The sequence below is a fragment of the Nycticebus coucang genome, chromosome 4 (genome assembly GCF_027406575.1).
Source record: "Nycticebus coucang isolate mNycCou1 chromosome 4, mNycCou1.pri, whole genome shotgun sequence".
In the NCBI taxonomy this organism is placed as follows: domain Eukaryota; kingdom Metazoa; phylum Chordata; class Mammalia; order Primates; family Lorisidae; genus Nycticebus; species Nycticebus coucang.
In genome coordinates this window covers 90,397,057-90,422,319 of record NC_069783.1, presented here as the reverse complement: position 1 = coordinate 90,422,319, position 25,263 = coordinate 90,397,057, and the positions used below count along the sequence as shown (strand labels likewise).

At 41.4% G+C, this 25,263-nt stretch overlaps 1 protein-coding gene across 1 annotated transcript; it reads left to right on the top strand.

Moving 5' to 3' along the window:
* Positions 1 to 2,281: 2,281 nt before the first annotated feature.
* On the top strand, positions 2,282 to 24,445 carry ZNF892 (zinc finger protein 892). Its single transcript, XM_053590189.1, has 5 exons — positions 2,282 to 2,550; positions 3,429 to 3,517; positions 15,118 to 15,220; positions 15,715 to 15,801; positions 17,855 to 24,445. Exons 1-5 carry the CDS (start codon positions 2,532 to 2,534, stop codon positions 19,123 to 19,125), a joined length of 1,569 nt encoding a protein of 522 aa, XP_053446164.1. The 5' UTR covers positions 2,282 to 2,531; the 3' UTR covers positions 19,126 to 24,445.
* The last annotated feature ends 818 nt before the right edge of the window (positions 24,446 to 25,263 follow it).

Here is a 25,263-nt window from a genome sequence, read left to right as displayed (position 1 = left end):
AAGGTTAGCCACAATGAACCAGGAGATGGGGCTATGCCTAATCTCAAAGAATACTACAAAGCCAAAGTTAACCGTAGATATAACTCATGTGTGAATGGCTATCCTTCAGCACCAAAGCAACAGACACAATGATGTGACTAAAAAACAGACCACTGGCCTGACATGGTGGCTCTCACCTGTAATGCTGGCATTCTGGGAGGCCCAGGAGAGTGGCACACTTGAGTTCAGAAGTTCACGATCAACTTGAGCAAGAGTCAGAACATGTCTTTACTAAGAAAAAAGAAAACTAAGGTAAAATGATCACTTCAACCCAAGAGTTTGAGGTTGAACTATGAGCTATGACACCATGGCATCCTACCAAGGGTGACAAAGTGAGACTTGGTCTTACATACACACACAAAAAAAACCTCAGAACACTAGGCCCTATTAGACATTGCATCCCCCTTCTTGCCCTCTATATCACTATGAAACCAAAATACAGACTGTCTTGTCCACACTTACACAACAGAGACTTAGACTGGCATCCTCCCATTTACATCTTTGAAATTCTCTGCTTTGTTAATAATGCAATAATTCCAGAGAGCAGCTGAGACAGTGTGAGGGGGGAGGATGAATACTTGATATCTAGTTATTTCTTTTAAAGTACATTTTAAATTCTTGTGCCACACTGGCATGCCTGCTGATAAAGGATAGAGAATTAGCAGGGTTCTCTCTTCCTTCATCCTGTTAATGAGCAGGAACCTGGAACTTCAGGCAGGACAAATGGAGTGATGGTGAATCTCAGTAGCAGATGCCATAGAAAAAAATCAGTCCCCATAATGATCAAAGATATTGCCCTAGTATGATACACAGCCGCTTGAACATGCCACAGGTACCATGTAAGGATTTGGATTCCCTTCCATCATACATGTGTACAAAAATTGTACGGAGTTTGCAGAAGAGGCAGATGACCAAATATCCTAGCATCAGTAGTTCAACTTATTGAGCCACTTCATAGAACCTCATAATAAAGTAGCTTGTAATGGTTAAAGTCCTGACAATGAACACTGAGTGATGCTTACTATGGCAGACGCTGTTAGTTGCCTAACTAGAAATCATCCTTCACCTCATCCTTAACAATAGGAACTCTTGGATGGAAGTGGTGGCTCATGCCTGCAATCCCAGCACTTTGGGAGGCTGAAGTGGGAGGATCACTTGAGCCCAGGAGTTTGAGGCCAGCCTGGGCAACGTAGTGAGACCTCATATATATATATATATATATATATTTTTTTTTTTTAAAGCTCTTTTCCAACAAATGGTCAGGGGCCCTATTCTTTCTCTCTTGTTGGTTTACCTACCATTACTAGGATGTTTTGACCTGATGCCTGAGAACTTATTGTCTGTATTCCAGCCAGTGGAAATGGGGATGGGGATGGGGGAGGGTATATATGCAAAAGGCAGACATGATGAGAAATGGAATCTTTACTCTGAAGCCTTAGACCAGTGGTTCTCAACTTTCCTAATGCCACGATGTATTTTCATCACAAAGGGGTCGCGACCCACAGGTTGAGAACCGCTGCCTTAGCCCTAGCCAAAAGTCAGGGATTCTATCAGAGAAAGGACAATCTCTGTGGGTTGTTATCTAAACAGGGACAGAGTTAAACTAACTAGATTTTCTCTTGGGAATTTGAACTGGATAGACGCTTGCAATTAACTGTGGGAAGATATGTGAAAATACGCACTAGTCTAAAGATTCACCAACTCCTAGGGCTCATGGAGATTCTGAAAAACTTTCAGGTTCCAGCCACCTTGGATCAGCAGGACCAGTTCTTCTTAGGGAACTGGCTTTGTCTACTGAGGTGATTTCTGGGATTGAAATTCCACTTTTCTTTATTACGAGGGAAATGAAGTCTGGAACAAAGATCCCTGATTCCTTGAGGTAAACCGAGATAATCTCTGTACCGACCACGAAGAGGCGCAGCAGAGGAAATGGTGAAGGTGGAAGGATCCCAGTGAGTCTTCTCTGCGTGGGTCAGGGGCGCGGTTACAATCGCAGGGATGCAAAAGTCCCCCGCGAGGCAAGATTTGGTCCAACGGACACCCAACATCTGCACCTAAAGGAGGTTAGATACCTGCAGCAGTCCCGGCGCCGGGTGTGACCAGCCCAGCGGCGCGCCGCGGGGCCCTCTGGGAAGCGGCGTGCGGGGGCGCGAGCCACGCCCTGCGGAGGATTCTGGGAGCTGTAGTTCAGACACACGGTTAGCCGGCGAGGTTTGGCCCGGGCGGCTCTCGGATTCTTTTTTGTTGCCGGGCTAAGCCTTCCTCTGTGTCCGGTGTGAGAACGGGGCTGGGGTGGCCGAGGGCTTATCGCATGCCCTTTTAGGTCTGAGAGCTCGGAAGGAGAACAACGGGAGGGCCCTGGAGTGGGGGTGAAGGGGCTTCGGGCCGTCCGGCGGGGGTCGCGCGTGCGTTCCCGGGACCCTGAGTGGACCCGAGTGGCGGACCCCGCAGGCTCTTCTCCCGCGGCGCATGGGCGGGACAAGGGAATAGCCATGGAGCCTAAGGGCAGAGGTGAGAATTTGGGAATGAAGTCTCCGCGGTGCCCGCTGGAGAGAAAAGAAAAGGAGAACTAGGCTGCCCTCTGGCTGGGGCAGCCTCAGGAAGGAGAAGCATCACGTCCTCTATGTGGGAGAGTCCCTTTCTACTAGGTAATGTCACGTTGAGGTTTTGAGGGAGAGCCGGCTACCTCCACTGCCCTCCTGGTCGGTAAGGTAATGGTTGTCTTCCTTATCCTCAAAAGACAATTTGGCTTTCTATAACGACTTCCTTTTGTCCTTCGACGAACCCCCGTGAAGAATTAGGAAGACCATTTGACCCATTTGGCAGATAGGGAAAGCCAGGTCTCAGGATTTGTTTACAATCCAGATTCTTTTGGTTTTTGTTTGTTGTTGTTTTGGTGGTTTTTCCACAAGACCCATCGCTTTTCTGAGACCCTCAGTATTGTGTTCGAATAGCCAGTATTCAAAAAATGATTTAACTAGTTTAATATACACATGAATAAATATAACTTTAAACAAAAAATAATAATTTAATTAGTCTTCCTTCATCCTGGAATAAAGCAGAGATGAATCATTGAGTGAGGTAGAGATCGACACATAGAGACTTTTGAGTATTATTTTGACTACTCAGCGGATGAGAGGTAGAAATATGCTTTTTAATTTGTGTGTCCAGAGTTTCAAGCAGATTTCTGCTGCAGTTCAAGAGGAGAGGAAGACAGGAGGAACCTGGGCAGTAATAGTCAGTGCTGTCTTGATAAAAGGATATTGTGGGATTGTCCTTTGGTTCCCTGTGTTTACTCCTCTTAGAAAACAAGTAGCTGGTGGGTGGCTGTTTCTGTGAGTTTACTGTAAGGACAGACTAATCATCCTGGCTCCTGGCTCTGTTTCTAGGATCACTTGCTGAGGAGTCAGACCTTCTCCATTCCAGAAACCCAAAAGAAAATGACATGACTGCTGTGCTGTTGACCCCAGGGTTGCAGGTAAATTTATTATTTTTTTTTTGACCGATACACTCATTTTATTTTATTTTTTTTTATTAAATCATAACTGTATACATTGATATGATCATGGGGCATCATACACTCGCTTCATAGACCATTTGACACATTTTTATCACAGTGGTTAACATAGCCTTTCCGGCGTTATCTCAGTTACTGTGCCAAAACATTTACATTCTACATTTACCAAGTTTCGCAAATACCCCTGTAAGATGCACCACAGGTGTGGTCCCACTGATTCCCCTCCCTCTACCCACCCCCCCTCCCTTTCCCACTTCCCCCTATTGTTAGGTTGTAACTGGGTTATAGCTTTCACGTGAGAGCCCCAAATTAGTTTCATAGTAGGGCCGAGTACATTGGGTACTTTTTCTTCCATTCTTGAGATACTTTACTAAGAAGAATATGTTCCAGCTCCATCCATGTAAACATGAAAGAGGTAAAGTCTCCATCTTTCTTTAAGGCTGCATAGTATTCCATGGTGTACATATACCACAATTTATTAATCCATTCGTGGATCGATGGGCACTTGGGCTTTTTCCATGACTTAGCAATTATGAATTGGGCTGCAATAAACATTCTGGTACAAATATCTTTGTTATGTTGTGATTTTTGGTCTTCTGGGTATATGCCCAGCAGAGGGATTATAGGATTGAATGGCAGATCTATTTTTAGATCTCTGAGTGTTCTCCATATATCTTTCCAAAAGGAATGTATTAATTTGCATTCCCACCAGCAGTGCAGAAGGGTTCCCTTTTCTCCGCATCCACGCCAACATCTCTGGTCTTGAGATTTTGTGATATAGGCTAGTCTCAGTGGAGTTAGATGATATCTCAAAGTAGTTTTGATTTGCATTTCTCTGATGATTAAAGATGATGAGCATTTTTTCATATGTCTGAAGGCCGTGCGCCTGTCTTCTTCAGAGAAGTTTCTCTTCAAATCCCTGGCCCAGCCTGCGATGGGATCCCTTGTTTTTTTCTTGCTGATGCGTTTGAGTTCTCTGTGGATTCTGGTTATTAAACCTTTGTCGGAGACATAACCTGCAAATATCTTCTCCCATTCTGAGGGCTGTTTGTTTGCTTTACTTACAGTGTTCTTAGCTGTGCAGAAGCTTTTTAGTTTGATCAAGTCCCAGTAGTGTATTTTTGAAGCTGCTTCAATTGCCCGGGGGGTTCTCCTCATGAAATACTCACCCAGACCAATTTCTTCAAGGGTTTTCCCTGCATTCTCCTCTAGTATTTTTATAGTTTCATGTCTTAAGTTTAAATCTTTAATCCAATGAGAGTCTATCTTAGTTAATAGTGAAAGGTGTGGGTCCAGACTCAGTCTTCTACAGGTTTCCAGCCAGTTTACACAGCACCATTTTTTAAATAGGGAATCTTTTCCCCACTGAATGTTTTTAATTGGCCTGTCAAAGACCAAATAACGTTAAGTAGCTGGATTCATCTCTTGGTTCTCTATTCTGTTCCAGACATCTACCTCTCCGTTTTTGTGCCAATACCATGCTGTTTTGATCACTATTGATTTGTAATAAAGTCTGAGGTCTGGTAGTGTGATTCCTCCTGCTTTGTTTTTATTTCTGCGTAATGTCTTGGCTATTCGAGGTTTTTTCTGATTCCATATAAAACGAAGTATTGTTTTTTCAAGATCTTTAAAATATGACAGTGGAACTTTAATAGGGAGTGCGTTGAAATTACATATTGCTTTGGGTAGTATGGACATTTTGATAATGTTGATTCTTCCCAGCCATGAGCATGGTATGTTTTTCCATTTGTTAACATTTTCAGCTATTTCTTTTCTTAGAGTTTCATAGTTCTCTTTATAGAGATCTTTCACGTCCTTTGTTAGGTAAATTCCCAAATATTTCATCTTCTTTGGCACTACTATGAATGGGATAGAGTCCTTAACTGCTTTTTCAACTTGACTATTGTTGGTGTATATAAAGGCTACCGATTTATGGATGTTGATTTTGTAACCTGAGACGTTGCTGTATTCTTTGATCACTTCTAAGAGTTTTGTAGTAGAGTCCCTAGTGTTTTCCAGATACACAATCATATCATCTGCGAAGAGTGAAAGTTTGATCTCTTCTGACCCTATATGGATACCCTTGATCGCCTTTTCTTCCCTAATTGCGGTGGCTAAAACTTCCATTACAATGTTGAAAAGCAATGGAGACAATGGGCAGCCTTGTCTGGTTCCTGATCTGAGTGGAAATGATTCCAATTTAACTCCATTCAATATGATATTGGCTGTGGGTTTGCTGTAGATGGCCTCTATCAGTTTAAGAAAAGTCCCTTCTAGACCAATTTTCTTGAGTGTTCTGATCATGAAGGGATGTTGGATATTATCAAAAGCTTTTTCTGCATCAATTGAGAGAATCATATGGTCTTTGGTTTTTAATTTGTTTATGTGCTGAATTACATTTATAGATTTACGTATATTGAACCAGCCTTGACACCCTGGGATAAAACCAACTTGGTCATGATGTATAATTTGTTTGATGTGTTGCTGGATTCTGTTTGTTAGGATCTTGTTGAATATTTTTGCATCTATATTCATTAGTGATATTGGTCTATAATTTTCTTTTCTTGTTGGGTCTTTTCCTGGTTTGGGGATCAGGTGATGTTTGCTTCATAGAACGTGTTGGGTAGTCTTCCTTCTTTTTCTACCTTTTGGAACAGGTTGAGTAATATAGGTACTAATTCCTCTTTAAAGGTTTGGTAGAATTCTGACGTGAACCCATCTGGTCCCGGGCTTTTCTTTTTAGGGAGGTTTTGTATAGTTGATGCTATTTCTGAACTTGATATGGGTCTGTTCAACATTTCCACTTGATTCTGGTTAAGTCTTGGAAGGTGGCGTGCTTCCAAGTATCGGTCAATTTCCTTCAGATTTTCATATTTCTGAGAATAAAGTTTCTTGTAATATTCATTAAGGATTTTTTGGATTTCTGATGAGTCTGTTGTTATTTCGTCTTTGTTGTTTCTGATTGATGATATTAGAGATTTTACTCTTTTTTTTCTGATTAGGTTGGCCAGAGGTTTATCTATTTTATTGACCTTTTCAAAAAACCAGCTTTTTGATTTATTGATCTGTTGTATTATTCTTTTGTTTTCAATTTCATTTAATTCTGCTCTAATTTTGGTTATTTCTTTTCTTCTACTGGGTTTGGGGTTGGAATGTTCTTCCTTTTCCAGTTGCTTTTCCAAATGTCCCATTAAGTTGTTAACTTCCTCTCTTTCCGTTCTCTTGAGGAAGGCTTGCAGTGCTATAAATTTCCCTCTTAGAACTGCCTTTGCGGTGTCCCAGAGGTTCTGATAGTTTGTGTCTTCATTGTCGTTTTGTTCCAAAATATTGGCGATTTCTTTCTTAATCTCATCTCTGACCCAGCTATCATTCAGCATAAGGTTATTTAACTTCCATGTTTTTGTATGAGTATGCAGATTCCTGTTGTTACTCAATTCAAGTTTTATTCCATGATGGTCTGAGAAGATGCATGGAATAATTTCTATTCCTTTAAATTTACTGAGGTTAGACTTGTGACCTAAAATGTGGTCAATTTTGGAGTAAGTTCCATGGGCTGATGAGAAGTATGTGTATTCAGTTTTGTTGGGATGAAATGTTCTGTAGATGTCTGCTAAATCTAAATATTGGATGGTTAGGTTTAAATCTAAGATTTCTTTGCTCAGCTACTTGCTGGAGGATCGATCCAACACTGCCAAAGGAGTGTTGAAATCTCCGACGATTATGGAGCTGGAGGAAATCAAGTTACTCATGTCTGTTAGAGTTTCTCTTATAAATTGAGGTGCATTCTGGTTGGGTGCATAGATATTAATAATTGAGATCTCATCATGTTGAGTATTACCCTTCACAAATATGAAGTGACCATTCTTGTCCTTCCTTACTTTTGATGGTTTAAAGCCTACTGTATCTGCAAATAAAATTGCAACACCTGCTTTTTTCTGATTACCATTTGCCTGAAATATGGATGACCATCCTTTCACCCTGAGTCTGTATTTGTCTTTTAAGTTAAGATGTGACTCTTGTATGCAACAAATATCTGACTTGAGTTTTTGTATCCAGTCAGCTAACCTATGCCTCTTTAGAGGACAGTTTAAGCCATTCACATTGAGGGAGAGTATTGATAAGTCTGGTGGAATTTTGGGTATCGAGTTTTTCAAAGGTCCAGTGGACATTTTTAATCCTTTCGCCAGTGTGGAAGTTGGAGTTTGATCCGAAGTTTCTGAGTGAGTTTTACTTTTGTGGTATAGGATTGGGTTGGTCGTTGTGGAGGATAGGTCTGAGAATATCCTGAAGAGCTGGTTTACTTATGGCAAATTTTTTCAACATATGAATGTCATTGAAGTATTTAATTTCTCCATCATAGATGAAACTCAGTTTAGCTGGATACAAGATCCTGGGTTGAATGTTATTTTGCTTTAGGAGATTAAAAGTTGATAACCACTCTCTTCTGGCTTGAAAAGTTTCAGCAGAGAGATCTGCAGTTACTCTAATATTCTTACCTTTGTACGTAATAGTTTTCTTTCGCCGGGCTGCTTTGAGAATCTTCTCTTTCATGTTAACTTTCGTGAAGCTAATTATGATTATGTCTGGGGGATGACTTATTGGGGTTGAATCGTGCTGGGGTTCTGAAGCTGTCTGCTATCTGAATTTCAGATTCTCTAGGCATGTCTGGAAAATTTTCTTTCATATTTTCATGCAGAAGGGCCTCTGTGCCCTTCGAGGCCACTTCATCATTCTCAGAAATCCCAATAATTCGTATATTGCTTTTTTTCGAATTATCTGAGAGCTCTCTGAGTGAGTGATCCGTTTTTGCTCTCCATTTCTCTTCCTCTTTGAGAGATTGGGAGCATTCGAAGACTTTATCTTCAATGTCAGAAATCCTTTCTTCTGCTTGCTCCATTCTGTTGCTGAGGGATTCTACTGTATTTTTCATATCTTTGAGGGCTGTAAGTTCTTGCTTCAGTGTGTCTAAGTCTTTGGTGGTTTTGTCTTTAAATTCGTTAAATTCTTGAGACAACTTTTGAATTTCTCCTCGAATTCCTAATTCCATTTTATTAATCTTGTCTGCAATCCAAATTCTGAATTCGATTTCTGACATCTCAGCCAGTTGTTTATGAATGGGATCTTCAATCACATCTGCCGTATCTTTTCTTGAGGGGGTTGATCTATTCTGGTTATTCATGTTACCAGAGTTTTTCTGCTGATTCCACCCCATGGTTATTTTACTCCCTTTGATTTTTCCCCTGGGGCTTTATCAGGGGCCCGTACAGTGTTGTGGCCTAAGAAACTCGGGCCCTGTCTTGTGTGGTGGAGCTAAGTGGTTCTGTCTTGTTTTCAGCTAGTCTCTGTTCGATCCTATTGCAACTTCTACTCTGGCTTGAAGTCTCAGCTGTGTGGAAAAATCAGCAATTAAGTCACCCCGCCTGCCCCCCTCTGGCCCCAGTTGGAAAAGGAGAATCAAACCTTCCTACAACCGCACACCCAGGGCACTGCCTGAAAAGTCTTCAGTCTATTAGCCTAGTTCAAAAGGTCCAAATCAACTGTCTCAATCGGCACTTGTCTCGGGTGGGAGAGTTCAAGAGGTCTCTGGGAACTGGATCACAGGGGCCTGGTGACTCCTCTGACATGGCTCATCCCAGTGCAGCGTGGAGTCAGGAGGAGCCACCCAGCAAACAGAGCAGTCTGGGAAGGTTAATGTCTCCTTCCCCACTTTGCCCCTCTGTCGGACCCAGTCACTGGTATCTCTGCAGATGGCTAACCCAGTTGCCTGCAGTGAACAGACACTGCAGGGGTTTGCACCTGCCTGTATCGCAAGGAAGTCTGCCAGGCCCCCACAGACTGCCACTATTTAGCAGGAGGAGATGGGGCCTGACATCTTTGAGTGCTTGATGCAGGTGATGGGAAGGAGGTGTTCACTCAGGCTTAGCCCTGTCCCTGATGGATGCTGTTAACAGAACAGAACAGAACAGACAACTTTGTGGGGTTCTGTCTCTGTTCCTGCCGAAATCGCCTACAGAAGACGGGCTGTTCTGAGTTCAAACGTCTTTGCTGCTGGAGGTTTGTGTCCTCTTTGCTGCTGAAGGTTTGCGTCCGATCACCTCTCTGGGTCGGCCCCGCCCTGGAGGCTTCCCGGGTTTGTGAGCAGTGTCAGGAAATCCCCCACTCACTGGTGGCCTCCTCTGGTTGCCCAGGGAGACAGGGGGTGTGGCCTCAGAATATCCAGGAGTGAGCCGTTCTGCCGTTAAAGAAAAAACGGCTGTTGCTCTGCCTCCAGGGAACTGCTGCTCTGGTGTGGGCACTCAGCCGACCCTTTTCTCCTCTGTCTCGCGCCCCAGAGTTAGCACTGAGCAGCCGCAGTTTATGCTGGGTCCACACCCCTCGAGAGATCCCCCAAGAATCCGAACTCTTGGGGGACAGGCCCCCAGACCCCGAGTGGGAGTGGGGGGGAAGCTACAGTTTCATTCATTTTTATGCCCAGCCGTATTGTTGCCCGCCCAGGGAGGGCTGCTGCACCGCACTGCAGGGAAGTGCCACCAAGGCTTGATTTCCCCTCAGCAGAGTGCCCTCTCCTCACTCACGTGTCTCCGAGTCAGCGCTGACCTGACGCAGCTCGGGCACTGTGCACTCTCCTCAAGAAATCACCCACGGATCCGAACTCCTGGGGGATAGGCCTCCAGACCCCGAGTGAGAGTAGGGGCGCTCAGCGGAGAAGCTAGAGTTTTATTCAGTTTTATGCCCGGCCGTAATGTTGCCCGGGGAGGGCTGCTGCACCACACCGCAGGGAAGTGCCGCCGAGGTGTGACTCCCCCTCAGCCCGGTGCCCTCTCCTCGCTCGCGTGTCTCAGAGTCAGTGCTGACCAGTCGCGGCTCGGGCACTGTGCACTCCCCTCGAGAAATCACCCAAGGATCCGAACTCCTGGGGGACAGGCCCCCAGACCCCAAGTGAGAGTGGGGGGGAAGCTAGAGTTTCATTCAGTTTTATGCCTGGGTGTATTGATGCACGGGGAGGGCTGCTGCACCACACCACAGGGAAGTGCCGCCGAGGCGTGACTCCCCCTCAGCCCGGTGCCCTCTCCTCACTCGCATGCCTCAGAGTCAATGCTGACCAGTCGCAACTTGGGGACTGTCCACTCCCCTTGAGAAATCACTCAAGAATCCGAACTCCTGGGGGACAGGCCTCCAGACCTCAGTAGGTGGGAGGGGGAGTGTTGGGGATTCAGGGTTGCTGGCAAAGGATTTTATTCAGTTTTATGCACAGCAGGAGAACGCCACGGCACCCCAGTAGGGGAGGTAGGTCCAGTTTTTAGAAGGTCTCTCCCGTGGAGTGTAGTGGGATGGCCTTTAATTTCTGCCCGTGTGTTTAATTGTGGGGCTCTTGAGCCGGTCACATGGGGGAGGGGGACTCCCATCTGCTTGGTGGTGGATTTTGTACCTTTTGTTTGCGTCCTTGTGATCACAGCTTGCCTCAGCGGTGTTGATGTGCGTTCTTCAACCTTCTCTCTTGGTGTGGCTCAAGTCCACCAGGATACTTACTAAATTCCTGTCCCTTAACTCTCCTTCTGGACAGGAGCCTCTGTTGAAAGCTGGCTTCAGTCCGCCATCTTGTCTCCCTCCAGGTAAATTTAGAATTATTTTTTTTCTTCTGTTTTCAAAGCATGGATATGTTTTCTTCCTTTGTTACGGACTTTCTCAGTTCTGATTCCTAGACCACTGGGCTCATCTTGATAAACTGATGACAGATGAACATCACAGAAAATACTTCTCACTTGTGCAGAGCATTGTTTTTTCTCTATCCACTAAGTGCTTGCTGCACACTTGCCAGTTATTCAGTACTATCATGGGCCTCATGCTGAGATGCAGAATATTAAAAGCCACTTGCCCATGCCTTGTAGAGTTTATTGAGACAATAAGATATAGACAAATAAAATAGTTAAAACAGTGTGACAAAATACATATTTTTCAAATTCAGAAATGTATAAGCAAGTCCTAAGAGGCCCTGTAGACTTTTTATCATATCTTTGGGAGAGGCTTGGGATTCAAAACTGTACTTTGAGAAACAAGAGAGAGGGGGTAGTTGGAGAGTGGGATACAGGAATATTCTAAGAGAGAGAAAACAGCTTTGACAAAAAAAAAAAAGAAAAAAAAATCTTCAAGCGATATAATTGTAGGTCTTCAAGGGGTGAGTCACTGTGGGGTGGGCTGGAGTGTAATGAGGGAAGCATGGATGTGTTGTAGCCAGATCACACGGAAGTCTACACTGGGTCTTATTCCAAAGGCAAATGAAGACCCCGTGAAGGTTTTTAAAACAACAACAAGGTAAAACATGCTAAAGGGAGTGATTAGTAAGGATGCTTCAGTAAGATCTGGCTAGGACAGTGGGTAATTGGCAGGTCCTTTGATTCAGGTGCTGGGACTACATGTCTGTGTCACACCAAGCTTCCCAGCAGATGAGTACTGATGATCCTTATGAAACCCTGGGAGAAAATGCCAGTATTGATTTTGATCTGTCAATTTGTAGATTAGGTTCAGAGGGAAGGGACAGAAAGTAGCAACTACTGGAAAGTGTCTGACTGGCTTGCCTGTACCTTTCAGCCCCTGTACATGCATCCTTAAATGAACTGGATTGCTGAGGTTTTCTCAGGGAACTTAAGTCCAAAAGAAACTGCCAGTTACCCTGTTGGTGTGAGCATTGTTTGTGAACAAAGAAGAGTGTACAAATTATATTACTGGTATTACTCATGTATCCTGAGATACATGGTCTTAAGGGACCATAAACTTAAATGAACTTAAGTGTAATGATTTCATACTTCAAGTGTTAGAGTTTATTTTGAGCAGAAGATTTTCAAAGTAAGTAGCTCTTTTAATTTTATTTCATGAGGTTCATTTTTTACCTTTGTTTTTGGAGAATGATGTAATACACATTAGAATGCTGAATATAAACAAAATTAAACATATTCATATATCCCGGAATGCCAAAATTATGTATACACATTTTAAGAGATCATGTTGAAAGTAAAATCAGTCATTCCCAATTGATTCCCAAAATCAGTCATTTTTTGTCAAAGCTGTTTTCTCTCTCTTGGAATATTCCTGTATCCTACTCTCAATTACTACCCTCTCTTGTTTTTCAAAGTACAGTTTTTAATCTCGAGCCTCTCCCAAAGATATGATAAAAAGTCTCCAGGACTTGCCTGTACCAGTCATTTCTGAATTTGAAAAATATGTATTCTGTCACACTTTTTTTTGTGTGTGTGTGGTTTTCGGCTGGGGCTGGGTTTGAACCCGCCACCTCTGGCATATGGGACCAGCGCCCTACTCCTTGAGCCACAGGCGCCGCCTGTCACACTGTTTTAACTACTTTATTTATCTATACTTTGGATGTGTGTGGCATATCTAGGTACATTTGGCCAATAACAGTACCTTCGATTCAACTTTGAAAAGTAATACATAGGTAACATTGCTCAAAATGTGTATATAGTTTTTTGGCATCCTCTGTGTTTGGGGGACTGTGGCAAAAGTGGTAGTTCAAAGATATGTCAGATTGATTCATTTGCTAGCAAGCCAGGGACTGGTCTGTTTTAATGTGTTGTTCTCGTATAGCAAATTTTCAAATAGAATTAGAAAAATTATCAGACATTTGTCTTATCAGCAGTGAACAGATTCAAAGAGCATTAACCACCCTGTTCCCTCCCTCTGCATTTCATTTTAGTAGGCAAATTAATTTTGTGCCTGTCATCTAGATTAAGGTTAGTCCAGAATAAATATTCCTACAATGTTTTCAGTATTTCATATACTTCTTTTCTCCTCCCCACCACTATTCTCATGGACACCTTTTTTTTTGAGACATAATCTCATTCTGCCAGGCTAGAATGCCATGATGTCATAGCTCACAGCAACTTCCAACTCCTGAGCTAAAGTGAGCCCCTTATCTCAGCCTCTGGAGTAGCTGGGACTACAGGTGCCCATCACAACACCAGCTAGTTTTTCAGTTTGTAGTAGAGATGGGGGTCTTGCTTTTATTTCAGGTTGGATTTCCAACTCCTGAGCTCAAGCAGTCCACCTGCTTCAGCCTCCCAGAGTGCTAGGATTATAGGCAGGAGTCATGTAAACTTTTGTTGAAGACCCTATTTAAACTTGTTTCCTCTAACTTTTATTCATTCCTTCATTCATCTATTCAACTAAATATTTACAGTGTTCCTACTCTGTGCCCAGTACTAGGGCTGCTTCAGTTAGCAGAAACAGACCTGGCTTCTGCTTTCATGGACCTTATAATCTAATGGGACAAGTAGATATATTTATATCACAAAGTTCCCTCAATATTTCTCTCTTCAAGAGAAGAGAAAGAACATGATGTGACAAAAGTTCTTTGAGGAGGTAACACCTGAGCTGAGATCTGAAGCCTGAGTAGGATTCAAATAGCTCAGAGTATGAGAAAGGGGAGACAACATTTAGGAAAAGCCATCTGTTTCTTTATCCCTTTCCCCTTAACGAAAATGCAAGCTCAGGAGAGAGCTTTGTTTTGTTTACTAAAGTATCCTCACCACATTTAGAGTCTTACAGATAGTAAGTACTCAAATATTTCATGAATGAATGCAGGTCGAATAAACATGCAGGGAAACTAGAGGTGGTCATCCACTCAAATAGAATTCTCTTAAGTATGTATAAAGAGGCAAGAGGGAATGGGGCATGCATTTCAAGCAGCTGAAAGAATGGCCACTGACCAGTGCTCAGGGAATGTGGAAGTAGTATATATATATATATATATATATATATATATATATATATACACAATGGGGAAGAAAGTAAAGTGGGGGCCAAAAAAGATCAAAGAAAAGATAAGAATGCTTTGAGAACTTCCATAAATTTGGGTTTGAGATACTGTTTTATAAATCTATATTCTGTGACAAATGTAGGAAATGTCTTTCTCACCTCTAAAGTGGCAGAAAACATTAATATATTTTATTATTAAGACCAATTTAGCTACTAGGGAGGCTGAGGCAAGAGAATCGCGGAAGCCCAGGAGTTGGAGGTTGCTGTGAGCCGTGTGACGCCACGGCACTCTACCCGAGGGCGGTACAGTGAGACTCTGTCTCTACAAAAAAAAAAAAAAAAAAAAGACCAATTTTACTGTGAAAGGAAAACTAGAGAGAAAAATACTTTGTTTTTCTTGAATCCCTTATTTTTAAAAAACTGTTTAAAAAACATTTTTTAAAAAAATGTTTAAATTATATTTTCTTTCCTTTTCCATGTATAAATAGCAAGGAATTCTATAGTTCTATATTTTAATTTATTGACATATAAATTAAGGACATCATACCTTCAGGTTTTACCCTGAAGTTTCTTTCCTTCTTACTTGCAGGTAATATGCAATTCTGACATATAAAGGCAAAGAGTGAGTCTCTGAACTACAAATTTGCTAGAGAATCTTAGTGTTGCGAAGGATGTTAGAAGACGTTTTTTCCTAATCTTCCTATCTTCCTTCTTCTATGCTGTCAGTTTTAATTCTTTTCAGAGGCCCCTGGGTGGAAGCCTATTGGTGAGCACCAATGTCTTTGGTTTTTCAGGAATCCATGATCAGGGATATGGCTGAGGCTCTCACCCCGTGGGGACAGCTGAACTCTCCTCAGGGAGATGTGCCTGAGAAGCATAGGAATTTGGTCTTGCTGGGTAAGGATGGCTCCCCTGTAATTCACCCTTGTGAATTTACCCACTGTAGTATCTTTGCTTCTTCAGTTCCTAGGAGCTCTGAGTTCCTTAGATGTAAAGATTTTTAATTCTTGTAAGGCCTAAGACAGGTGATTTTGCTTTTTGTTTCTGGATATAGTTTAATACGTGTGTAGTTAGAAATGAACACCTTTATCATATGGACCTGTAGCATCTTCCTTCTCTACTCTTTGACCAAGGATATCAAGACAGATTGCTAGTGAAAAAAACTCTTACGGAAATGGGTGCTTATTCTTTTAATAGAGATAAAAACCAATGACTAAATTGTTCTAAATTCAAATAAGCCCATATCAATCTTCCTACCTCCTGAGTATTGCTAAAGAAAAAAAATCCAGAATTGACTTCACTCTCTTACTCCCTCTCATACTGTCTTACCTAAAGACCAAAGAACTAGCACTGAACACTTTACCAGACTCTCTTTTCCCCCCCACAAACAGGGCTTCCAATTTCCAAGCCTAAGGTAATCTCTCAGTTGGAGTGTGGTAAGGAGCTGGAGAGAGAAGTCTCAAAAGCAGCCAGTCCAGGTGAGTGATTATTGGAAAATAGTGAAAAGAAAACCCAAATGGTTGATGGAAATGCTGTGGAGGAGCCTTTCCATATTTGGCTAGACCCATGGAAAGGTTGAAGTCCCTGTCTCCCCTGTGCCACTCTCTAGCTTTGTGGATGATAATCTGTTTATAAAATTTTAACTTCATTTTCTAGAAGGTAAATATTTCTATTCTTTCATACTAATTCTTTTTCCCACACAAGATGAAATGACACCAATATTTTAATGTTGTTAATAACTTACCCTCAACCACACTTTTTTACACATGTTATTTTATCTCTGGAGGATAATGTTATTTTTTGACTCTCAGACCAATGACTATAAACTGGTCTCTGGGTTTTCTTTTTCCTTCCCCTAAGCCAGTGGTTCTCAACCTGTAGGTCGCGACCCCTTTCTAGCAATGAAAATATATTGTGGCATTAGGAAGGTTGAGAACCTCTGCTCTAAGCAGAGGCAGCATAGCATGGTGGTTAAAAGTCTACCTGCATACAGAGCCTCAGCAACTCATTAGCTTTATGACCTTTAACAAGTCTTATCCTTTCTGTGACTTAAATTTCCCAACGATAAAATGGGGATAATGATAGCAGATAGCACTGAGCTCATTAGTGGTGAGGATCAAATTAAATAATATGAGATAAATGATGGCCATCGATTAAGTCCTAATAATTTTTTTGAAGGATATCATGGATTTGACCCTGTTAACTTCTGTCAAACTGGATTTCTGCAACAGATTGCATTCTGATTATATGTCTCTAGTCTTTTTCTTGTAAAATTGAGGCAGCATAATACTGCTGGATTCCCCAGTGAGTTGCTTACTCTGCCTGTTCTGTATTCATCTACCTGCTTTTGAGGCCTTTGTTTGACTACCTGCCTAACCTTTTTGCCTTCTCTGTTTTTCTACCAGATAGGCAAGTCCCTTATTCTCCATTAACCATGTGTTCCCAATGGGGCTTCAATTCTGCCACTCCCTATAGCTGAAGTTCACTTACCTTTAACCTACTTCTATATATTTTTCCTTTAAAATCTGAGGTACTTCCCTGAGTATGATATGTAGTTGAGCATATAGTATTGTATTATTTATTTCATGTAGAGACATAACTAGAAAGGATATTAAAGACCAGCTAAGCTTGAAAGTATTTAAACATTTTTAGCAATGAAACTTCTCCCACCATTCCCCAACTCTTAACTGGGAAGCCCAGGAACTTGGGGCAGGTATCCTGACAGGTTAGGGACCAATCTGGGCACATGGCACTTTGATCTTCCCCTCCCCACACTATTCTTTTTCTTTCCTTCTTTTTTTTAACTTGTTTCTATTTTATTATTTCCAGTTTATTGGGTATAGGTTGATGGTAAGCAATTAGAGATTATTGCTCGCTTCCTAATTGCAAACTCTGTGATAATCTGAGTTTATAGATCTGGACCACTTTGCTAGCTGTAGATTTTACGTCTCATCTTTACTCTGAAGCTAAGGAATGTTGGCCAGAGGGTTTGCTTCAGTCTTTGGAACCTGCAGGGATTTTTTTGTTTAAGAGTGATGTTTTGAAAGATTTGTCTTAGCAGTGATTGGGACACACTGGAGTGGGAAAAGGTTGGTGGCAAGGAGATCAGGTAAAGATGGTCATTCTCAAGGCACGAAATAATGAGGCTTGGTTGAGATGAATACAGTGAGTCATCTCTGGGAGACCATCTTTCTCTGCAGATCTCAGCCCTGTCTCCTCCATATCTTGTTTTTAGTCTGCCATTTTCCCACATTATCTCTGCTTAGTCTCCTTCTGTTATTCTTTCTCACCTCCTACACTGCTCCACAGAGCAATAGTGAGTACCTATGCTCACTTCTTTTACACTACTATATTTCTTTGCTCAGTCATCTTTCTTGTTTTCTCAAGATCCTAAGACTATGTTTGAGAGCTTTCAAGTTCATGTGTTCCTTGTAAGCATTTTCTATTTGTTTGTTTTATTGTTTTCCTACTGTAGCAGTTATTTTTCTTTCAGTGTAGGAAATGATGCATGTGTACTTCTGTTTCTTTCAGACTGGGAAACAATATCAGAAAGCAAGGAGCTAACTCCAGAGAAGGACATTTCTGAAGAGGAATCAGCCCCTGGGGTGTTAATAGAAAGATTTCCAAAGGAAGGTTCCAGTGAATGTGAGAATTCTTTAGAGTGTCAGCAGGAAAACCATGAGAAACATTTAATACAAGAGATTGTCATTCAGAAGAAGTCATCTGGGGAGAGAAGTTACCAATGTGATGCATTTAGAAGACATTTTAGTCCAAGGTCATTACTTGTTCAACAACAAGGAGAGAAACTACATCCTTGTGATTCATTTAAAAAGAATTTAAAACAAAATTCAGATATCATTAGGCATGAGAGAATTTGTGTGGGAAAGAAACCTTGGAAGTGTAATGAGTGTGAGAAAGCCTTCAGTTACTATTCAGCTTTTGTCTTGCATCAGAGAATTCACACAGGAGAAAAACCCTATGAATGTAATGAATGTGGTAAAGCCTTTAGTCAGAGCATACACCTTACTCTACACCAGAGAATACATACTGGAGAAAAACCATATGAATGTCATGAATGTGGGAAAGCCTTTAGTCACCGCTCAGCTCTCATTCGGCATCATATAATCCATACTGGAGAAAAACCCTATGAATGCAATGAATGTGGGAAGGCCTTTAATCAAAGTTCATACCTTACTCAACATCAGCGAATTCATACTGGAGAGAAACCTTATGAGTGTAATGAATGTGGGAAGGCCTTCAGCCAAAGTACATTTCTTACCCAACATCAGGTCATTCACACTGGAGAGAAACCTTACAAGTGTAATGAATGTGGCAAAGCCTTTAGTGATCGGTCAGGTCTTATTCAGCACCAGAGAACTCATACTGGGGAGCGGCCTTATGAGTGTAGTGAATGTGGGAAAACCTTTGGCTACTGCTCAGCTCTGACTCAGCACCAGAGAACTCACACTGGGGAGAAACCTTACAAATGCAATGATTGTCCCAAAGCCTTTAGTGACCGCTCGGCTCTTATTCGTCATCAGAGAACACACACTGGAGAGAAACCATACAAGTGTAAGGATTGTGGAAAAGGATTCAGCCAGAGCTCATCTCTTACAAAACACCAGAAAACTCACACTGGAGAAAAGCCCTATAAGTGTAAGGAATGTGGAAAAGCCTTCAGCCAGAGTTCATCCCTTTCTCAACATCAGAAAACTCATGCTATTGGGAAAACCAAGGATTATGTACACACCTTTAGTGAGCATCTAGCCTTTGGCCAACAAAAGAGAATTCATACTGGATAAAGACCATGTAAATGTGGTACATTTAGAACATAGGTATTGAGCATTTACCACACATACTATGGGAGCTACAAAGAATTAAGACTTTGTTATAGAAAAGTTACTGAGAAGTCGTTGATTGGGGACGTAACTTACTTAGACTGTGAAAGAGTAATTTACGTTTTCAAAAATGTCCCAATGGAGGACACTATGAATTTCCACAGTGTGTATATAAGCTATGAAATCATTTAGAGAGAAATAGGGTATGTCATGGTGGAAAGAGGATGTCTTGACCAGGCCAGTAGTTCGATAATGCCAGGGACATAAGTTTTAAAGAGAAAAATAGTCCTTTTAGGGAAATTGCAGGGATAGAAATAAAGAGATTGAAAGTAATTCACAGGGAGTTTGTCTAGGGTCAGGCGTAGCAGTGGAAGGGAAGTTGTCTTTAATTCTTAAGTACAAAGACAAAATGGTTGAATGGAAGAATAGAAAAAAAAGCTGAGGGAATGAACCCAAGAAATGTTGGTTGAATATTCATGACCAGGAAAATACTAGACTTTTTAGTTGGTCAGTTGCAAAGTTTCTTTACTCTGAAGCTAAGGAATGTTGGCCAGAGGGTTTGCTTCTACCACCTATAAGAAGTGGGTTAATCCCAAGGGTCAAGACCTACAATTTAGGGAGAATATAGAAGAAACCTTTAATGTGTTCAGTCTGTTTTAAACTATCTGAGTTACGTGAGAATATGCTTATTTATGAAGATTTACCTCAGTCATGTCTATTTTAACCTTCATGCCTTATGTGGTACAGTACATAAAAAATTTGGTTGTAGACTTGCACTGGCATGGCATACTAGATTGTGAAAACTTGAAAAAACTTTGAAATACTTGTGTTTTACCATTTTACCCTTAGCTAGAGGCAGATGGCATCTTTGTATATTTGTCTTCACTGAAACTTTGAAGGTTATTGGAAACATTATTTTGAATGCAGTGTTTTTAACTTGCAGGAATTTCACTGTGATGTGTCTTGGTGTGGATTTCTTTTTGTCTTATTGGGGGGTTTCCTGAGCTGCTTCAGTATGTAGGTTTATGTCTTAGCAAATATGGCAGATTTTCAGCCATCACTTCTTCAAATAACATTTTTAGGCTCCACCCTCCACCCCTTCTTTTCTTCTGAACTCTAATGACAGAAACTTTAGATCTTTGGTTATAGTCCCACAAGTTCCTATGGCTCTGTTCAATTTTCCATTTTTGTCTTTGTTTAATCTGTCATATATCAGACAGCTTGAAAATGTTATTTCTTACAGTTTTGGAGGCTAGGAAGACCAAGATCAATGTGCCGCCTGACTCTGGTTCTGGCTTACAGGCTACTTTCTCACTGTCATCCCATGCCAGGAAGGGTGGGAGGGTGAGATATCTCCTTCTTATAAGGCCACCATTCCTGTCAGTTTAGAACCCCATCTGTATTTACCTCATTTAACCTAATTACCTCCTAAAAGCCCTGTCTTCAAATACAGTCACATTGGGAGTTGGGGTTTCAACATAATTAATTTGGGGGGAGAGGGAACACATTCTGTCCATAGCTTTCCACCCTTGGACCCTCACCAAATTTGTGTCCTTGTATTCACAATACATTTTTTCCATTCCAACAGCTCTCAAAGTCATGTCTAGCATCAATTTTAAAAGTCCTAAGTTTCAGGTGGCACCTGTGGCTCAAAGGAGTAAGGCGCCGACCCCATATGCCAGAGGTGGCGGGTTCAAACCCAGCCCCTGCCAAAAAATGCAACAACAAAAAAAAGTCCTAAGTTTCATTTCAGTGTCACCTAAATTAGGTGTGGGTGAGATTCAAGGTTTGACTCATCCTGAAGCAAAATTCCTCTCTAACTGTGAACCTGTGAATCCAAATGAAATTGGTTTGTGGGACCGACATGATGTAGATATTCCCATTCCAAAGGAGAGGAAAAAGAAGGAAAGGGTGAAGGGGTCCCAAGTAAGTCCAAACCTAGTGTAGTCCTACCTGTGAGGATGTGCAAAGACTCTATAGGGTGGTCTTTTCCCTAAGGCTTCAGTTGGAAGCTAGTCTGTAGAAACCAAGGTGATGACGGCCCCACATTTTAAAACAAAGGTCATCTTAATGGTCTCTGAATTGCTTTCAAGGTCATTTTTCCCTTTTCTTGAAGACTAGCACATGTTCAGAGCCAAATATCTTTATTGTCTAATTTACAGGACCTAAGAAACCCTATGGTCTTCGTTTCATTTCATTGTTTGCTTGTCTCTGTACCCTTTAGTTCCAGCTGACTGTGTTTCTCCCATTTCTATTCCTTGCTTCTGCTGAGACAGCTGATGAAGTCTGTTAGCCACATTCATGATCTCATTTATCACATGATTGCTCAGCCTCACTCTGTTTTCTCCATAACAAACTTTCTCATGTTTTTGTGATATGGATATACAGAATTTTCCAATTCTCTTAAATTCTGTTCCTTTTGCTTAACAATTCCTTCTTCAATTCATCTTTTCCTCTCACAGTTTGGTATAAGCAGTAAGGAGGACACAAGCTCTATCTTCAATACTTTGTTTAAAAAATGTCCCTGTTAAATATTCAATTTCATCACTTCTACAAAACACTACAATGTTCAGACAAGTTCTCTACCCTTCATACCAAGATTCACCTTTCTTCCAGTTCCAATAACATGTAGCTCATTGCCATTTGAGACCTTGTCATAGTGGCTTTTAATATCTGTATTTCAATGTACCTCTAACTCTCCTAGCCTCTTCCCATTACCCAGTTTCAAAGCTGCTTCCACATTTTTAGGTGTTTGTTACAGCAGCATCCCATCTTAGTCTACTTGGTCTTTCATATAAAAAGAAACAACATATTTTGGGTGGGTCAAGCCACAAACTATTTCTCATAGCCTTGGAGGCTGGGAGTCCAAAATTAGGGCCCAACAGGGTCTAGTTCCTAGCTCGTAGATAATTGCCTTCTCACTGTGGCCTCACATGGACAGTGCATGTGTGTGAAGGGAGAGCCCTCTCTTGCCTCTTCCTATCAGATTAGGATCTCACTTTTGTGACTTCCTTTAACTCTTAATTACCTCCTAAGAGCCTGACTCCAAATAACAACAGGGAGTAGGGCTTCAACACAATGAGTTTTGTTGAATTTAGTCCATACCATTTTCTCGAATATGTTGTTCAGATTGAACATTTTCTATTGTTTTCAAGTTCACTGGTTCTTTCCTCTGTCCCCTCTGTTCTACTTTTGAGTTCATAATTTTTATTTCAGTTATTGTGTTTTTTCAGTCCCATTTGGTTATTTTATTTATTTTTTGCCGAGACTTTCTTTTTTATTTGTGTCAAGCATGTTTATAGTTATTCACTGATGCATTTTTATGATGTCTGCTTTATAGGCTTAGTCAGGTTAGGTTATTTTAACACCTGTATTATCTCAGTGTTGGCATCCGTGGGTTATCTTCTCATTTAAATTAAGATTTGGGGGCAGCACCCATAGCTCAGTGAGTAGGGTGCCAGCCACATACACCGAGGCTGGCAGGTTTGAACCCAGCCTGGGCCAGCTAAAACAACAGTGACAACTGCAACAACAAAACCAGTAGCCAGACGTAGTGGTGGGTGCCTGTAGTCCCAGCTCCTTGGGAAGCTAAGGCAGGAGAATCGCTTAAGCCCAAGCGTTTGAGGTTGCTGTGAACTATGGTGCCATGGCACTCTACCCAGGGTGACAGTTTGAGACTCTGTCTCAAAAAAAATTTAAAAATTAAAATAAAAAATAAATTAAGATTGGGAGGGGGCTTTTGGTGTGATGACTGATTTTTAATTGAAATCTGGACATTTTAAGTATTATGGTATGAGACTTAGTATTCAATGTAAATCATTGGTTTTGGCAAGCCTCCTCTGACACCACTGCAGGGCAGAAGGAGTTGAAAGGTGATGCCTCGTTTAAGTTGATGTTGAAAATCCAGGTTAATCCTGGATTTTCCTGTGATTACACCTGGGGTGGGGATCCTCAATACTGTTGGGCAGGGGTGGGATTTACAGATCCCACTGATGCCACACTGGCTGGAAGGACCACCAATGTCTCAATACTGCTTGTCACACAGCCTCTACTGGTGTGAGTCCTGACTCTCCACCAGGCCTCCATTGGCCCCACTCCAGTAAGGAATGGGCAGTCTTGTCTCTGGGTAGGGTTAGATGTTTAGTTTCCTGACGTGATCTTCGCTGACACTGCCAGGGTGATGGCGTCCACTTGACCTCTGATACCACCCCAGGACGAAGGTAGAGGATTGAGGAGCCTTCTTAACACCCTGGTAAGGGTGTAATTGTAGGCTCCCCACTCAGCTTTTGTTGGTGAGGATAGGGCTCTTCTGTGGTGTCTGGCTGGAATAAGATTATTGTTGTAAGTTTTCTGTTTTAGTATGTTGCTCCCTACCCTGTCTTTTGGCTAGAAGAGCAGACGTGTGGGGGGCCTTTTTCAGTTGTGCTAGTTGGCATTACTGGGTTGCCAGCTTCTCCAGAGCTCAGTCTGGGAGTAGATGAGGCAAAAAGAAAACCTAAGAAACCCACTGCTATGTTATTCCTCAGGTTCTGAGGTCCCTTACTCTCTTTACCTTGCAGAACTTTATTATGTTTGTTTCATATATAATACCCATGATTTCTAGCTATACTCAGAGGAATAAGGGAAAATATAATAGTACTCCATCCTTCCTGTGACATCATTGCATTTGACACTGAAATAGCACATCAAGTTGTGTCACCCAAAGGTTTGTGGCATCTATAGGTCATTTGTAACCAGTTAGGAGTAAGTCCCAAGAGGAATGCCCACATGTTTCCTAAAGACAAGCTGCTAACTTGATAGAAACTATCAGCCTTCTTCATCTAGCTTTGAGTATAGTTATTTTTTAAGTTGAGGAAGCACCATTGTTTAGTTATGGACTGCAAACATGAGGAGATAGATATGAGTTGGAATATAAACCATAGGGTTAAAATTTTTTATTTTTATCTTTGTTCCAAGAGCATATGAGAACCACTGGGGAAAAATGGATTCAGAATTTTGGATTTTTTTCCAATTATATATTATCTATATGTGGATATCCATTTTAATGTATTATATAGAGAAACAACAAAATATAGAATGAAAATAATTAGAGTTTAGGCCAAGTTATTTCATCTTTTGAAATGTTTCCATATATATTTTTTAAATTTTTGCTTTCAATTTCAGCTGGCTTTCACTCTTCTTAGTTTGAAGTTTTGTTTTTTTTTTTCTGTTCTTCTTTTAGCAATTCTCGTGGCCTTTGCCTCCCAAGTAGCTGGGATTACTGGCACCCGCCATAATGCCCAGCTTTTTTTTTTTTTTTTTTGGTAGAAACAGGGTTTCACTCTGGCTCACTCATGCTCATACTGGTCTCAAACCTCCTAGCTCAGGAAATCCACCTACCTCGCCTCCCACAGTGCTGGGACTACAGGCATGAGCCACCACGCCCAGCCACCATATATATATATTTTTTAAATGTAATACCTACTGGGGAATAATTAGAATTAGGTAGAAATTGGACACAAGTGATTTGTAAGCTGTCAAGTACTATATAACTATTATGTATATTATTGGTGTGGTCATTTATATGACTTGTCCATCTTGTAAGCTTAATGATGGTGTAGCCCAATAAAAATGACTATGAATATAAAGGACTGAGTATTTTTATCTTTATAAATAAGCTTTCTTGAACAGTACTAAAATCTACATCTTTTGAGATGATCATATGGTTTTATTTAATCTATTAATGTGGTAAATTGATAGATTTTCTAATGTTAAAGAACTCTGTATTGCTGGGATTTACCCAATTCAGTGGTTTTTCCTATCTTTGGAAGAGTTTGTGTTCTTTGAATGTTTAGTTGCATTAACTTCTTAAACTAGGATTATTGTATTTGTAGTATCTGATTTGATTGGCTTTAGGAACTATTCAGATCTTCTGTTCAAAAACTTATTGTAAGGCCTGGTGCTGTGGCTCACACCTGTAATCCCAGCACTTGGGAGGCCAAGGCAGGTGGATTGCCTGAACTCATGAGTTCAAGACCAGCCTGAGCCAGAGTGAGACCCCATCTCTAAAAAAATAACTGGGCATCGTGATGGGTGCCTCTAGTCCCAGCTACTTGGGAGGGT

Bases quoted from the DNA above. Each gene is read 5' to 3' on its own strand.
- ZNF892 (XM_053590189.1), top strand. The intron at 3,518-15,117 runs GTAAATTTATTA...TTGGTTTTTCAG, and splicing joins TGTTGACCCCAGGGTTGCAG to GAATCCATGATCAGGGATAT. The intron at 15,221-15,714 runs GTAAGGATGGCT...CCCCACAAACAG, and splicing joins TAGGAATTTGGTCTTGCTGG to GGCTTCCAATTTCCAAGCCT.